This window comes from Lipomyces oligophaga (assembly GCF_038497815.1).
Source record: "Lipomyces oligophaga strain CBS 7107 unplaced genomic scaffold V1516scaffold_1, whole genome shotgun sequence".
NCBI classification, from domain to species: Eukaryota; Fungi; Ascomycota; class Lipomycetes; order Lipomycetales; family Lipomycetaceae; genus Lipomyces; species [Lipomyces] oligophaga.
The window spans coordinates 164358-180143 of NW_027117785.1; the positions used below are offsets into that span (position 1 = coordinate 164358).

At 42.7% G+C, this 15786-nt stretch overlaps 5 protein-coding genes across 5 annotated transcripts; 4 read left to right on the top strand and 1 right to left on the bottom strand.

Annotated features, from left to right (window-relative positions):
* Positions 1-262: 262 nt before the first annotated feature.
* V1516DRAFT_667270 (phospholipid methyltransferase-domain-containing protein) lies at positions 263-1602 on the top strand. The gene is made up of 5 exons (XM_066920814.1): positions 263-356; positions 435-527; positions 577-633; positions 688-1126; positions 1182-1602. The coding sequence occupies exons 2-5, from the start codon at positions 437-439 to the stop codon at positions 1246-1248; spliced, it is 654 nt and encodes a 217-aa protein (XP_066779489.1). The 5' UTR covers positions 263-356; positions 435-436; the 3' UTR covers positions 1249-1602.
* V1516DRAFT_709261 (glycoside hydrolase superfamily) lies at positions 1603-4673 on the top strand. The gene is made up of 2 exons (XM_066924218.1): positions 1603-2454; positions 2503-4673. The coding sequence occupies exons 1-2, from the start codon at positions 1717-1719 to the stop codon at positions 4483-4485; spliced, it is 2721 nt and encodes a 906-aa protein (XP_066779490.1). The 5' UTR covers positions 1603-1716; the 3' UTR covers positions 4486-4673.
* Positions 4572-6841, bottom strand: V1516DRAFT_667278 (X-domain of DnaJ-containing-domain-containing protein). Its single transcript, XM_066920815.1, has 7 exons — positions 6481-6841; positions 6394-6412; positions 6261-6335; positions 6148-6202; positions 5526-6096; positions 5376-5471; positions 4572-5318 (listed from the first exon to the last, which is right to left on the bottom strand). The coding sequence occupies exons 1-7, from the start codon at positions 6634-6636 to the stop codon at positions 4821-4823; spliced, it is 1470 nt and encodes a 489-aa protein (XP_066779491.1). The 5' UTR covers positions 6637-6841; the 3' UTR covers positions 4572-4820.
* A 405-nt stretch (positions 6842-7246) lies between these two features.
* V1516DRAFT_618280 (proteasome stabiliser-domain-containing protein) lies at positions 7247-12257 on the top strand (the record flags this gene model as incomplete). Its single annotated transcript, XM_066919402.1, has 4 exons — positions 7247-7443; positions 7491-7620; positions 7678-12093; positions 12144-12257. 4 exons carry the CDS (start codon positions 7247-7249, stop codon positions 12255-12257), a joined length of 4857 nt encoding a protein of 1618 aa, XP_066779492.1.
* Positions 12258-14036: 1779 nt separating this feature from the next.
* On the top strand, positions 14037-15774 carry V1516DRAFT_693853 (amidase signature domain-containing protein; the record flags this gene model as incomplete). The annotated part of the gene is made up of 2 exons (XM_066923909.1): positions 14037-14071; positions 14136-15774. 2 exons carry the CDS (start codon positions 14037-14039, stop codon positions 15772-15774), a joined length of 1674 nt encoding a protein of 557 aa, XP_066779493.1.
* Positions 15775-15786: the final 12 nt, after the last annotated feature.

Sequence of the window (15786 nt, forward strand, 5' to 3'; positions counted from 1 at the left end):
TGACAGCCGTAGCAAGTCCCGATCAGATACTACGCGTTGATCAGTTTTCGTCAATCGGTTGCTTTGCGAATTTGAATGAAATTTGAGTAAAATTTTATTTCTATACCGAATATTATTAAACCAGTAAAGTTGATGAAGTATACCTCATTATAATCAACTAATTAGAACTCGTATTAGGATGCTGATTAGCATTCATGTGAATCAGATTCAGCCCCTTGAAGTGTTGGCCGAGACTAACTTACAGTACCCCTCGCTCTCAACCCTCGAAAAGAAATCCTTCTAGAGATTGCTGATAAAGTTATTGTTCAATTAGTTAACACTGTGCAAATAGCTGTATATTAATTTGTTAAAATAAGGTACGATACTTTATTATTTGATACAATTGAGTCTATTCAATGACCTGTATTTCCTTCGAGTAGTGCTGATAATGCCAGAAATGGAGACGGTCAAGGAATATATTGCGAAGGTCGGAACCGAGGACTGTGTATTAACCCCGTACATTGATCTTTCTCAGAAATCCCTTTTGAGTACGTATTCCTACTAGCCTATTATGAAGAAGGACTAATCGAAATTTAGTTTCTGCTGCTTCAATTCTCTTCAATCCGACTTTTTGGAATATCGTTGCACGTCTTGGTCAGTATTCAATAAATTAGCAAGGGTCATCATCAAATAACCAACCGGCCTTAGAATACAAGACTCATATCTTGACTAAAATTGCATTTGGAAAGCCCTACTTTGGATGCTATTTGCTCGCTGTCACTATTTTCTCGCTCGGAATCCTCCGTGATTATCTTTACGAGCAAGCGCTCCGAGCACAGCCTACGCTCGCAGTGCTCGACACCGATATTGTCAAAGGCGTTGCTGCTGCAATCTTCATTTATGGAAATGTGCTAGTTGTTTCAAGTATGTGGGCTTTGGGAGTCACAGGAACTTATCTGGGAGACTACTTTGGCATTTTGATGGAGTCTCGCGTGACAGGTTTCCCGTTCAATATCACCGACAACCCAATGTACTGGGGTTCATCTTTGTCGTTTTTGGCTACTGCTTTGTGGTTTGCGAAGCCAGCTGGAATTGCCTTGTCTGTCCTTGTCGTCGTCATGTATACCATCGCTTTGAAGTTTGAAGAGTATGTATCTTTATCTATCTTGATCTGCCACTTGCTTTACTAATCTTATCACTAGACCCTTCACTGCCGAGATTTACGCTAAAAGAGATCGTGAACGTGCAGAGGGAAAAAAGGATAATTAAAGTCTTGCTTGGATTATTCAGTTGACATCAAGTGACCGACCAACGTGTTCTGTCTGTCATCAATAGACTTAGAAGGTGTAAATAGCAAAATTAGTTAAGCAAAATGAGAAACGCAGAATTACGAATTATGATTTACAAACTTGAATTTTTAGTGATGTCATCAATGTAGTCATCTGTTTAAACTGCTTTCATTAGTCTAATAGCTTAACTAACAACTGCCTCAGCGGGCTGAGGCAGGTCACTAGGACTGCTACTCGGCTCAAATGTCACGGGGACTAGAGTACTTGGATTCCCTGTTTGGGCCGGCGCGTTTGTGTTGGTTTATCCGGATTTGGTCTTGGTCATCCGCTCGCTATTTCATTATTTAACTGCAAAAATTATAAAAGAACCGGTTCAAACCTGACCTTTCCGATTTGGATTAAAATAAAATATTTATGTATTAGTCTGTTCTTTACCAAAACGAAAAAAATGAGTGTATCTTCGGTAACTCTCAATCCACCTCTTCGAACTTCAACAGCAATACGTTCGAGAGTAGTCCGAATCCGCGCTTTTATTGAATCAACAGATCTACCTTCTGAATTTCAAATTGAATTGTGGTGGTCAACGGACGTTGACTCCGAGTCGTGGTACAATACAGCATTCCAACAGAGGCAAGATACTGCGAACCCGTTACTTCTTACTACTCCTGTTTCGAGCGACGAGAGCGGTGTTGCAGATGGTACGATCTCTACTGTCTACGAGTTTGAATTATGTCTGGTTCCACCAAAACTAGCCCACCATCTGGAATACACAGCCAGATATCGACTGACTAAGGACGATAACTGGGTCTGGCTTGGAAAACCAAACACGAACGGCAAGATCATTTTGTACTCCAGATCGACCACTTGCCAGGAACTGCAACTCCCCGATCTCTTTTCGGATTTTAATTCGTCTTTACAGTCTACCAAAATGCTTAGCGAAGCAGTCGGTGCCGATGTATGGAGAGTATCGGGATCTGTAGAGTCGTCGTTGGAGCAGTCAACAATTGTTCCTCTAGGTATTCCTAGTGAAATGACCCAATTTCTTGCTCTTGTTAGAATCCAGCGTTCTTGGATGGGTCCATATCATGGTCATTCGAACTTAAAGTTTGATCGCACGGCGTTCTTGATCCTGTATGAACGAAAGGATGGTAAGCATGTTGCGGTCATCCCAATGTCGAATATCAAGGTGAGTCGGTAATCGTTTGCTCTCTGCTAGTACCCTAATGAACTCTAGGCAAACCTGGTGTCTTATCTACAGGCGCAAAATGGCTCAATTATGTTTAATCTTGAAAATACGTCTGGTTCTTCAGTAGACTATTCTGTCTTCATAGCTGCCAGCGACTCATCAATAGTTGCTGTGCAAGCTGCTTTCTACTCAATGCGGTCGACCGCGCGAGCCTTCCACCAGCCTCTCAAAGGTCTGACAGATTCAGTCGCTCATAAGCCATTTAACGAACTGGACTACAGACCTGAAGTTCAGCCTGTAGTCAAATACCGTACGCGAGATCATCCTCCAGTGTCGGGCTTATGGTATGAGGAGTGGCTGGACTGCATGGGTTTTTGCACCTGGAATTCATTAGGTGTCGATGTATCTCATGATTCTCTTTTGCAGGCGCTTCAATCTCTACACGACAATAATGTCCGCGTCGGCTTGGTTATCATCGATGATGGCTGGCAGTCGGTTGACTCAAACCGCAGACTGGAGCGCATGGAGGCTAATTCTAAATTTCCAGGCGGTTTGAAACACACTGTTGATGCCATCAAGCGCAGATTTCCGTATATTCGGCATGTCGCCGTTTGGCACGCTTTGCTGGGGTATTGGCAGGGCATGTCTCCTAATGGAGATATTGCACATCAGTATAAGTTAGAGCATGGCATGCTTTATAATTATGATGCTTGGCTAGTATCTGGGGACGATATAGATCGCTATTATGACGATTACTACAAATTTCTCGCTCAGAGTGGAATTTCTGTTGTCAAAGTGGACGTTCAGATGCACATCTATGATATTCAAGGCGATCATATTAGAAGCTCGAACATTTACCAGAAGTATCAAGACGCGCTCAAAATCAGTGCTTTAAGATATTTGAATTTGCGTGTCATATATTGCATGGCTATGAGTACGCAATATTTCGATTATGCACTAATAGAAACGGGCTCTTCAAAGCCTTTGCTGAGAAATTCGGACGACTTCTTTCCAAATATTCCCGATAGTCACCATTGGCATGTCTATTGCAATGCTCTGAATAATTTGTTCACTGGCCTTTTAAATGTTATTCCTGATTGGGACATGTTTATGTCCACAGTTGCTCCGTATGCTGTCCAGCACGCCGTCGCAAGATGTATATCCGGGTCAGCAGTGTATATCACCGATACGCCCGGATTCCATGATATGGTTATTTTAAATCAGATTCATGCTGAAACTATTCGAGGTTCGGCGGTGTCTCTTCGGCCGTCTCGAGTTGCGCAGGCGATTGATCCATATTTTGATATGTGGGACAATAGGTTGATGTTTGTGTCTAATTTTTACGGAGCTACTGGTGGCTTCAGTCTCTTGGCCGCGTTCAACGTCAGTCAAGAGAAGAATGCTGAATTCACAGAACCAGTGAAGCCGTCGATGATGACTGGCCTTGTTGATGGGGCTGAGTACGTATTACGGTCGTACATGACCGGTGCTACGCAGGAATTCCAGTTTCATGCAGCGACAGGACGAGAAGATAATGATCCAGTGTTGATGCTAACGAAGTTGAAGAGTACTGAATGCGATATTTTCACGGCTGCACCTCTTGCAACTATCAAGACACATTATTCAAATAGAGTGCTGAAAGTTGGAGCACTGGGGCTGGTTGATAAATATACCGGGGCGGCTGCCATAGCAAGGCAACAGGTTATTGTACCTGTATCTGGGCGCGCTATTCTGGATGTAGACCTTAAAGTTCTGGGGATTCTGTCTGTTTATATTTCCGATGCTGGCCCTGACACATCCGGCGCCCAAGCAGAGCGGAGCGGAGAATCGACAGTTGGAGAACTAGGGAATGAAGAGTTGGCTGTGCCCATTGCTAAAATGCTAATCACAATCCAAGGGGAGGTGATGCCAATTTCCGCATTGAGTTCAACTGGCAAGGTCTTGTTGATTGATGTTGAGTATGCGTGGAAAGAGTTACAGCTCAAGTCAAGGTATTCGAATGAAGTTGCTATTCGGATTTATCTGTCTTAGTTGTGTTTACTGTTTATGTATGAATGTATGTGGATGGATATGGATGGATTGATATTTTTTATTGCTAGGAGTAAGGAGCATTTAAAGGTGGTTTAATTTAGTATCATTTAATTTAGAGGACGAATATCTTGAAATCAAGACCAATAGAAAAACAGGACTAATAAACTAATTCTACAGCACAAGCGGATTATTATCATTGAACACAGGACAGACGCAATGGAAATACACAAAAGAAGTCGAAAAAAGTTGACAAAAGAGACTGGAAATATGATTAGAGAAAGTTGTAACATCAAGAAAACATAAGAAAACTAGGCGAAAACATCTTTAAAGCATGTTCAGGGAACCGGATCAGTTGTGGTCGTTGTGTTTGGACTAGTTCTCTCCTTTTTCTTATTTTTTTTACTCTTTTTCTGAGTTGCTTCCGCCAAGAGCGTTTCGAAAACGCGGGCATCTTCATCTTCATCAGGGTCATGCTCAGCTTGCCTGAAAATAGCACCAACAATTTCTAATGCCTCCGCACGTTCCATGCGTTTTCTGGACGAAACTTTTTTATCTTCGAGGACGTTGTCGCAAACTTCTCGGAGCACGCTCTGGAACTCGAACCGAGATCCACGCCATGCGGCGTTAAGCAATTTGCCCATTACTCGGCGCTCAAGCTCGGCTTTCATTTCCTCAGTCCATTCTTCGCCGCCCTTTTCTTCTGCCTTGTTCATGTCTTGGATCGTCATCTGCGCGTCGAGAGCGGATGAAATCGTGTTCCAGGTGTCTTTTGCTATCGCGCCCTTTTCTTTCACTTTGCTGAAGATAGAATTCATTCCTAAATATTTCGAGGACTTAACCGACTTGTTAGTATTTTAGTTGCGTTGAGTATTTAGCGGGAAAAAACCTACCTTCCTAAATGCATTGCCTTTGTGATAATAAACATTGCCAATAGATTGTAAAAGCTCCACGCCAAAGGACTCCATTTTCAAGTTTTCTCGCTCCAGCTATGTAGGTTAGTAAAAAACCGAAACTAAAACTAATAATTTCTGTGAACTTACTCGAGTTTTTTCTTTGAAAGCTTGAATTACATCGGCGTCCTTTAACGACTCTGTGTACAAGGAAAGACGTTCAATAAGTTTTTTTGTTAGATGGTCGACTCTCTCCTGTCGAGCAACTCTCCGTTCTTGGTCAAGCTTTTTCATTTCTTCTCGTTGGGCTGCTGTCATCCCACCAACTTTCTTGTCTTTCTTCTTCTTGTCTTTCTCAGCAGCTGATGTGTCTGCAGAGCTTACCGGTGCAGCATCAGAAGTAGTAGAATCGTCCATAATAGCAAGAACTGGTTTCGAGCTGTTAGCCGACTCAGAAGTGGGCATCTCTACTTTGATAGTAGATGGCGTAGTCGGAGTCTCTACAGTCGGAGTGGCTGTACTTGGAGTGCTAGTGGTGAACTGCGACTTCTCATTTGGTAAATTGGTCGCGCTTTGGTCGTGAACTGAAGATGTAGTAGAATTGGAAGATGTGTTGGTACTAGTTGAAGCTGCAGCAGCTGCGGCCGCTTCCTCTGCTTCCTCCTGCTGCGAAATCTCCACAGCTTTAGACAATTCCTTGATGAGGGAAAGCTCACCAATTCTGTCACATGTCAAAACCTATTCTATATGGCTGATCTAAACACAAACTTACAGGTCATAAAAAGCCTCGCCACCAAAGATGGATGTGAAAAATTCGGACGGATCCTCTGAAATTGGTTGGTCAATAAACTAAAAGATTGAAAGAAAACAGAAGCCGAGACATACCAAAACCAGCGGCCGGAACAGCCTGGTCCTTTCCAAATTCATCATATTGTTTTCTCAAATCCGGATCACTCAGAACTGCATATGCGATCAGTTGACTGTATTCAGCAGAACAAAACGAGAGCGTGAAACTTACTCTGATAAGCTTCACCAACCTAGATGCGAAAGTCAGAAAAGGCTCGACAGCATAGGAGAACCTAAACATTCCGGAGTGTATACATACTTCTTGGAATTTTGCGTGAGCGGTCTCGTCGCCGGGATTCTTATCAGGGTGTAGCAAAATAGCCTTCTTTCGATAAGCCTTCTTTATCTCGAGCGCGTTTGCGTCCGGGGCGACCCCTAGACAGTCATAGTATGTTGTGTCTACAGGACGGGGCATTTTGACTAGCGATAGCGCGGCAGGTCAGCGATCAGAGATCTAGAAAGTGTGAACAGGCTCAAATTCAAAGCACAACAACGCTGACGACGACTAGCACTGCAGCTGACTCTAAATAATTTGGTTAAGTCAGGTTTCTTAATAATCAGCGCGATTAATTGACTCGCTAGTAACAAATCTTTCTCTTCTCCTCCAAATGACGACGCTGTGCTGGTTTTTGGTCCCTTTGAGCTTGTCTATTGCGGCCGGGTAAATTGTGTTAGGCCCATGAGTACGATGGCCTGCCTTGGAACCGTGTAAACCTTACGCTGTGTGGAGTAGTGCTACTGTTCCTAATTCATTACTGAGTTCTGCTTATTACGTACCAGTGCTAGTTGCTGAGCAAACCTAACTGATCAAGTCCACGAGAGCACGGCTGAACAACCGTCATCAACTTCCAAATTATACACATTAGATCTCGTTGTTGTATCTATAAGTCTTTTTAATTTCACTAAGCTTGTTTATTTTCCTTCATCTCATTGCACCCGGGTCTGATCAACTTACTTTAGATCGCATTAGATCTCATCAGAGGTCGTCAGATCGCATCAGCTAATTCTAGATCACTCATAGCAAGATGGCAAGCGCAGAATTGGCCCTCGTCAACAAAGTCGAGATGCGAATTGCTCTCGCAAGCACGGATGCAAAACTTGAATCCTTGCTACGAGTCTATTTAGCTCCTTTGCTGCTCAAACTTGCCTCTCCACACGAAGCGGTTCGAAACAAGGTTGTTTCCATCTGTTCCCATATCAATGCGCGGATCTCCTCGTCATCGTATGTATTTCGAGTTTTCTTTCGCAGCCAGGTGCTAATGATCTAAGTGCTATATCTCTCCCCGTCGAAAGTCTGTTGGCTCAATTTCGCAGTCCAAATGTCGACGTTGACAGCACTTTACTTCGAAACTTTTGTTTGATATATATACGTAAGGGCATAACTCGCATGGATCCGCAGGTAAGCTCCAAATTTGATTTCTCGATTAGTCTATCATTTTCTAACAAGTTCCAACAGAAGCAAGCCGATCTATTGCCGGAACTGGTTAAAAATATTTCAACCTTAGAGCCTAGCTTTCAAAAGGCTCTGTTTGGAATCATTCTCAGTGTTATTCCTCAATGGCAACCACCTGATCGAGGATCCAAAGCTGAAGATGACCTACGATCCGTGTTTGGATTTGATACTTCTCCAGCTGATGCTAAATTTCTTTCGCTTCATTTCACTTCGACTATTCTGCTCGATTTGTCTGTCTTTGAGGCCGAGGATGCTGACCAAACCGTTCTGCGCTGTCCTGGAGTCAGTCCTGCCGAATTCGAGTTTCTGACTTTGAACTCAAAATCCACTTTTACAAACGCGAGTTTGACCAAAATCAAGAAATCAATTCTGATCTTTTCTTCGTCCGCTCTGACTGATCAAGAACGTTTTTGGCCCATTCTGGCCGGCTACAGCGACAAAGTCAGCGAGATTGCGCAAGAGTCGAAAGATTTATTCAAGAAAATTGTTGTCGACTATGAAGATGAAGAAGTTGTAAATACCTTATACGACATGGCATTGGGTAAGAATGGAGTTCTGCCGGTGAATTATTTGATCCGCATACATATTCTACAACTCTTGTGCAAAAGTTCTCGTGCTGCAAACACAGTCCCTCAGATGATGAACCTCATCACCAAAAGTATCGATGCTTCTCTTCCAAAAGAGCGTGCTGCTTCAATCGAATTTGTCACTTGGGTAACAAAAATGGCTAGCAATAATACATTGGAGCCATACGCTTCATCGCTCATCCAAAATTTGAGAACTTGGATCGAAGCTTCAGGTTGGCCCATAGCTAACAATGGTGGTCAAGATAAGAATCTTCGCGGGTTCGCTTATGAAACAATTGGCTCCTTAATGAAGCGTTCTCCCCAGATCGCTGAGCAAAATCTTACTCTTTTGCCCTTTTTGTTTGACAGCTTGTCGAGAGAGGATCCCATGATGCGAAGTTCAGTGCATGAGTCTTTAAGCACTTTGATTCCCATACTTCCTAGACTGTCCTCTTCTGCTCACCAATTTATCAAAGATCTAGTTTTAGGTCAGATGAAATCTTCTTCTAGTGCGGCTTCTAATTCGCAATATCTAGCTCTTCGCTACGCTATTAGTGCTTTATCTTTCAGTGATGTACTTGCTCGATATGTATGCTTATTGGGTTTAGACGCAGACAATCGATCTGATGTCATTGCTGAAGCTCAGAAGGGGCTCAATCCTTATTGGTTCCGAAGACTTCATCGTCCAGAATTCAAATTTGGCGCAGAAGACTTCAGTGGTCCTGAGTACGCATTTCCTGATTTTGATGAGATGCTGCAATATATTCGCCGGATGTGGGAATCTGAAAGTCAAGTTGATATAAATGCAGTTTCTCCGAGTCTGCTAGTTTCTTCTATGAAATTTCTACGTCAAATATTAATAATGAAGGCGTTTGAAAAGCGACCGAAAATTTCGATTATTGATGATGGTTGGGATCATAAATTAGATGAAGCTGTGATCTATGATACCAATGCTCGTTCAAGCGTGATTGAACATCTTCAGGATTTTTGGTTTTCCAACCCGGACTCTCTTTCATTATTCTTAGCTACGGCTTTCACTGGCTTCAGTACTCAAAAGCCTGGTGTACTGCCTCTTGGTGAAATTTGGCTTGAAATTTTATCGCTTGGGCCGGCCTCAATGGTATCGTCTATGATTTCTCAGATTTCAATCATTGAAAATCTGGCTTATAGTCATAATGCTGAGACTCGCTTAGTAGCTGGACACGCGCTTGGTATCATTTATTCTCCTAATTTGGAAACTGAAGATGTTCATGATTCATTAATTTCCAGGTTGATGGATTCTGTAAAAAGCGATTCTACCGCTTTTCCTCGTCTGCATGGTTCTATAGCCACACTTGGATATGTCTTTGGACGTCTGAAATTACGTGGTTTGCTGAGTGACAAATTATTGCCACTGGTTGAAGAGTTTTGGACAATTTTAATGGTTAATATCGAAAGTCAAAGCATCAGTGCTCTTAAAGACGTTTCCATATTAGCAATATTACAGCTTGGAATATACGGTGCTTCATCTTATTGTTCGCAAGATCAGATCACTAATATTAGTGAGATCTTAATGAAGAACATTAAGCAAACCAACAGTGAGAAATCAATGCAGGCATATGGCGCTTTATATATATCTGCATCTAATGAAGCAAAGACAAAGGCCGCTGAAGAGATTTTTACCCTTCATGACGTCAAGCAGGTAGAATTTCTTATGACGAGCGGTGAAGCATTGGCGTATATCACCGGCGGCTGGGATTCTACGATTCTTAGGCAGTCATTAGATATTCAAGGACTAAATTCTTCGGAGCTTTTAAGTGGAGCGGATGTTATACTGGGTCCCATTTTGGATAGAATACTTGAGCTTGCACAGTCTACCAAACCTTCTCTTAAAAAGGCTTCGTGTATCTGGCTACTGAGTTTAGTACAGTTTTGTGGTCATCTTCCCCCTGCTACTAAAAGGCTAGAATTAATACATTTTGCGTTTGTCGGGTTTTTGGGAGATCGCGACGAAATTGTTCAGGAATCTGCCTCCCGCGGACTCGGACTGGTTTATGAACAAGGAGATAAAGCACTTAAGGAAGACTTAGTTCGCAGTCTTGTGCAATCATTTACCTCCGATTCTCGTACAAGTGCGACCGGCAGAGTGTCTGCAGAAACTCAGCTATTTGAACCCGGTTTGTTGAACACAGGAGAGGGATCGGTTTCAACTTATAAGGATATCATGAGTTTGGCTGCTGAGGCAGGAGATCCTAGCTTAATCTACAGATTTATGTCACTAGCTTCGAGTTCTGCGATTTGGTCTACGCGAAAAGGTGCTGCATTTGGGCTAGGTTCAATTTTAACAAAAACCAGCTTAGGTGATATCATAGATTCGAATCCAAAACTTGGAAAAACTTTGATACCAAAGTTGTACAGATATCGATTTGATCCTAATCTCGCCGTTCAACAGTCGATGAAGGATATTTGGAATGCCCTTGTTTTAGATTCATCCACTATTGTCGAGGCACATTTTGATGATATTCTATCAGAGTTGTTAAAGCGTATGGGTGATAAGGAATGGCGAGTTCGACAAGCTAGTTGTGCAGCTCTTCAAGATCTTCTTGATACTGCGGATGCGAATGTGTACCAGGGATCGATAGAGCAAATTTGGTTTATGAGCTTCCGAGCTTTAGATGATATTAAAGAGTCTGTCCGCGTTCAAGCGATTTCGCTGTGCCGTGGGCTATCAAATTCTTTGGTCCGAATGGTTGAAGTTGATGCAGAGTCTTCTTTGCATAATTCAGAGACCTCACTACAAGAGCTTTTACCATTCTTACTGGGTAACTCAGGGCTTCAGTCTCAAGCAAAGGAGGTTCAAGGATTTGCACTTGAAACTCTCCTTAAACTAGTTCAGAAAGGCGGAACCGGATTGCGGCCCTTCATTCCAACGCTGATCGAGGAGCTCTTGGGACTTCTTTCAACAATGGAACCGCAAGCTGTTAATTATATTGCATTAAATGCAGACAAGTATGGCTTGACTAGTGACGCGATTGACGCAACCCGGTTAGCAGGAATTCGAGCTTCTCCGATGATGGATGCTATCGAAAAGTGTGTTGATCTGTTAGATGATGCCACGATGAAGAATCTTGTTCCTAAACTTCAGACTGTTATTCGCAAAAGTGTAGGTCTGCCTTCTAAAGTTGCAAGCAGTCGTGTTCTCGTCACTATGGTTGTTCGCCATTTTGATTTAATCCGGCCGTATTCGGGACGATTCATCAAAAGTTGCATGACTCAATTGGGTGATCGAAATGACACTGTTGTGAACTCATACGCATCAGCTGCTGGGTATTTATGTCGTTTAGGAACTAACGATCGTGTTTTGGAGCTCGTTACGTACGCACAGAAATTATATTTTGAAGGCGAAGATGAGCGTGCCCGACTGATTTCAGGTTCGATCATTAATGCGCTGAGTAAACATGCATCCGATAAGTTTATGAGTCTTGCGTCATCTATCTTACCATTTGTATATATTGCGAAGCATGATAACGAAAAGGCGGTGAAAGAAATCTTTGAAGCCGTTTGGATTGAAAATACGGGCGGTTCAGGGGCTATCAAGTTATATTTTGGAGAGATTATGGACGTCGTAGACTCTCAACTTGAAAGTCAGCGATGGACTGTTCGGCAAAATGCATCATTAAGTCTTGCCGATGCCAGTAATTTAGCTGGTAGTGAAGCTAATGAGGTCGGCCGACTGTTTACAATTCTGATCAAGGCCTGCTTGGGTAAAAGTTGGGAGGGTAAAGATAAAGTTGTCGAAGCTCTCTGTATTTTGTCTGAAAAATCTAAGGAAATCATTAATCGGGATGTGACTCTGCGAGACAAGTTATATAAGGTCAATATTTTTTGTGTGGTTTAGCTTCTGAGATTTCTAACGAGATTTAGGTATTTGTTACGGAAGCTAAGCGCAATAACGTTGATTACAGAAAAAAAGTTGTGAAGTATTTGGAGAAATTCTGCTCGATCTATGCATTGCCTGTTCCGTCCCTGGAGGACTAGATTAATGGGAGAGGGAAATGTATATATGCATAAAATTCTGAACGAAGCATGACAAATATTTCCAAGACTGATATTGATGCTAAATTTCTTTGTCCAAGTTGTCATGATATAGATAGTCTTCTAGATCTCAAGCTATGGTATATACTCTGTTTAAATAGAATTTCGAGTTTCTGAGGGCTATTTACCAACAGTATTCCAAGTATTCAATCATTAATCAAAACATGAAGCTCAACATACACTCTCTTAGGGAGACAAATTAAATATACAGGGAGCTGTTGTCTGGACGGCAATCCACGTGATATCGTGTCGAGGATTGCTGCTGACAAACAATTTCTTCTACGGACATTTATGTCATTAATAGAAAATCCGGTAGTTTCCTATAACATGATGTCATGATATATTTATGTTTCATAATATGTTACTCAAAAAATTGGACTATCTCTACAGCTGTTTTCGCTTGCCATTAGTTATTGACGGAGTTGTCAATGAGCTGAATCGTTCAAATATTTGAGGATTTTCAGTGCGAATGCATCAGGACGAATTCAAAAGTAATTTCCCAATTTGTATGTAAAGTCTTCTGTCATCGTCGTTACCTTTGAAGCATCAAGATACTGGATAAGCTGGTTGCTGCCTACATGTTTGTGACTAATGAAGATTAGGCCAGCAGAAGAGCAGTCATAGTAAAATCACTTACTCAAAATTACTCACGCTGCCCTGTTAGGCCATATTCCTGTTGGCGGACTGAAGACAGGAAAATGAAGCCACCTCCAGCTAATTTACATGAACAGCACAGCTGATACAATACGTATCCTATCTTATAAATCTCCTGACCCGGGTGAGGCAGCCATGACTCTAGGTAATGAATGCCTAGTGAATAGAAAGCCTGATATAATCCTCATTCAAATACCAGCGAAAGTGAGTTAATGTCAAGCAAGATAATTATGCATCCCAATTAATTATGTAAAAGCTCGAGGATTGAATTTTGAATCAAATGAGAAGCTATACAAATATGGTTCAGCCCGAGCGCTGTAACCGAGAGAGTGGAGGAAGGACACAAGTAATATATAAAGATTTTTAGTTTTGTGCTGGTATAAATATATTGTCAACTTGTTAGATTTGGTGGCAGGTTCAGACTCAGCTTATGATATGTGTACTGGTTGCAGTTACAAGACTTTGAACGGTCTTCTGTCTTGTACTGGTAGGAGCGAAGTTGCCTCTGTCGATTAATAATCTGAAAATTGCCTTATAATTGGAAGGCTATTACTGATATAAGCATTCATAGCCTTCCAGCTCAGAAGAACTCGCCAAAGATAGAAAAGATGGCTAGAGATACCCTGGGAGATCGGGTGACCCGATCCGATTCGATTAGCAGTAGCTATACTAGTGCACAATTACAGAGCTTAACCAGGTCCTTCGATAAATTCTATGGCATTCTGCTTCTGATATTCTCTAAAGCAGCTACTTCTCACGATCTAGAGCAGTGACTGAAATATCCTCTATGGAGTATTATGGCTGGAGATATCTCTGGCAGTGATACTCTTCTCCCAGATCTGGAGACCCGAATTTGGGACCGTGAACGGACCACCGGTTCAAAACAGCCGAACCGACTCAAAGTCAAGGGCCCAACCCCAGCGGCCAATGAGCTTATCGGCGCGATCGGTTCGAGTTCAGAAACCCGATGAACAATCGCACTTGACCATTCTTATCCCGGTCGAGCACTCTAGCTACCTTTTGGTTACCGATAAACTTGTTGTTTGCAGGTTCGATCGCGAAGTGAAAATGACTCTTCCTTACTTTGAATACAAAAAAATCATGTGAGTATTTATTTTCTGTACGCGGTAGACAGCAATTGAGTTACTAAATCTTGTGCTAAAATAGTGCTGCGAAACAGCAACAGCGGGAGGACCGCTTGGCTGAACTGGAGCCTGTCTATGGACAACCTCTGACCCCCAAGGAAGTTGCTCTGTTCAAGACTCCGGTTGCTCAGGTGGCCAAGGAAGTTAGTATGGGAGCCGTCAAGCCGATTGAAGTTCTCCATGCGTACGGCAAGCGCACTCTACTCGCTCAAAAGGATACCAATTGTTTGACCGAGATTTTATTCAAAGATGCGGAGAAGCAGGCAGAAATCTGCAATACCAAAGGAGCACTCGCAGGCATCCCTATTTCGTTCAAGGACACGGTTTCTATCAAGGGTTATGATTCCACACTGGGCTATGCTAGATTTGCTTTCAAGCCATTGGGTGCTGATTCGACCTTGGTCAAGCTCCTGAAAGATGCTGGAGCTTTGCCATACTGCAAAACCAATATTCCCATGACATTGCTGTCATATGAGTCGTACAATAACATATTTGGTCGCTCTGACAACCCCAATGTCCACGGATACTCTCCTGGTGGTTCATCCGGTGGAGAAGCTGCTCTGCTTGGTTTCGGTGGTGGCCGTGTCGGCATGGGCACTGATGTTGCCGGATCTGTCCGTGTCCCATCTCATTTCTGTGGTCTTTACACTGTACGCTCATCCTACGGTCGTATTCCTCGTGCTGGTAATACTGCTCCACTTCGTGGCCAGGATGGTATTACTTCGATTTACTCGCCCATGTGCAGATATTTTGAGGATTTGGAATACGTTTTTAAAACTATCATTGACCTTAAGCCGTGGGAATATGATTATACCTCGCACCCAATTCCTTGGAGGCAGATCACTCTTCCAGCTAAGCTAAAAATTGGTGTTATGTATTCTGATAGCGTTGTTGATCCCTCCCCTGCTTGTGCTCGTGCGTTGCAGACCACTGTTGACGCTCTCAAGAAGGCCGGACATGAAATTGTCGAATTTGAACCACCATCGCCCCTACAGGCTCTTCGAATTGCAACCCAGTTGATCGTTGCTGATGCTGGCCAAATGGGTACTTCACATTTGTTGACTCGATTTGAAAAATACGATATGGGTGTTACCAAGTTCATCCGGATTGCTCGTCTACCCCGATTCATCAAAAAGATTTGGGCCTGGTACATCTTGAAAGTTAAGGGAGATGTTGTGCTTGCTACTCTTCTTGAAAATTGGTCAGAGAAGACCCAATTTGAGTATATGAACTTGATCATGGAACGTGAAGGATACCGACAGGCTTTCTTCGACGCTTGGAAAGCCAGCGGAATTGACTTCTTGGTAACCGTTCCAAATGCTACACCAGCGCTTCCCCATAATGGTATGTTCGAAGCGTTCGCATCTGTAGGATATGCTTCAATGTTCAACTTGATCGACTACTCTTCCGGAGTACTCCCTGTCACTCGAGTAGACAAGGATATCGATGCTCTGCCCGAAGGATTTACTATTACAGGAATGAACTATGTCTCTCGTGGTGCATATCGTAACTACGATTCTGCAAAGATGCATGGTCTTCCTGTTGGTGTTCAGATCATTGGACAAAGACTCGAGGAAGAAAAAGTCTTGAAGATGATGGGTCTTACGATTGATGCTCTGAAAGATATTGGAGTTGAATGGACACCTTTTAACGAGCCTTGAGCAATTTGAATT

Excerpts from the sequence above, each read along its gene's own strand:
- V1516DRAFT_667270 (XM_066920814.1), top strand. The coding sequence starts at position 437 with ATGGAGACGGTCAAGGAATATATTGCGAAGGTCGGAACCGAGGACTGT. Across the intron at positions 634-687 it reads GAATATCGTTGCACGTCTTG|AATACAAGACTCATATCTTG; the intron begins GTCAGTATTCAA and ends AACCGGCCTTAG. Across the intron at positions 1,127-1,181 it reads ATCGCTTTGAAGTTTGAAGA|ACCCTTCACTGCCGAGATTT; the intron begins GTATGTATCTTT and ends TCTTATCACTAG.
- V1516DRAFT_709261 (XM_066924218.1), top strand. The coding sequence starts at position 1,717 with ATGAGTGTATCTTCGGTAACTCTCAATCCACCTCTTCGAACTTCAACA. Across the intron at positions 2,455-2,502 it reads TCCCAATGTCGAATATCAAG|GCAAACCTGGTGTCTTATCT; the intron begins GTGAGTCGGTAA and ends AATGAACTCTAG.
- V1516DRAFT_667278 (XM_066920815.1), bottom strand. The coding sequence starts at position 6,636 with ATGCCCCGTCCTGTAGACACAACATACTATGACTGTCTAGGGGTCGCC. Across the intron at positions 6,097-6,147 it reads GGCGAGGCTTTTTATGACCT|AATTGGTGAGCTTTCCCTCA; the intron begins GTAAGTTTGTGT and ends GACATGTGACAG. Across the intron at positions 5,319-5,375 it reads AAGGCAATGCATTTAGGAAG|TCCTCGAAATATTTAGGAAT; the intron begins GTAGGTTTTTTC and ends AAGTCGGTTAAG.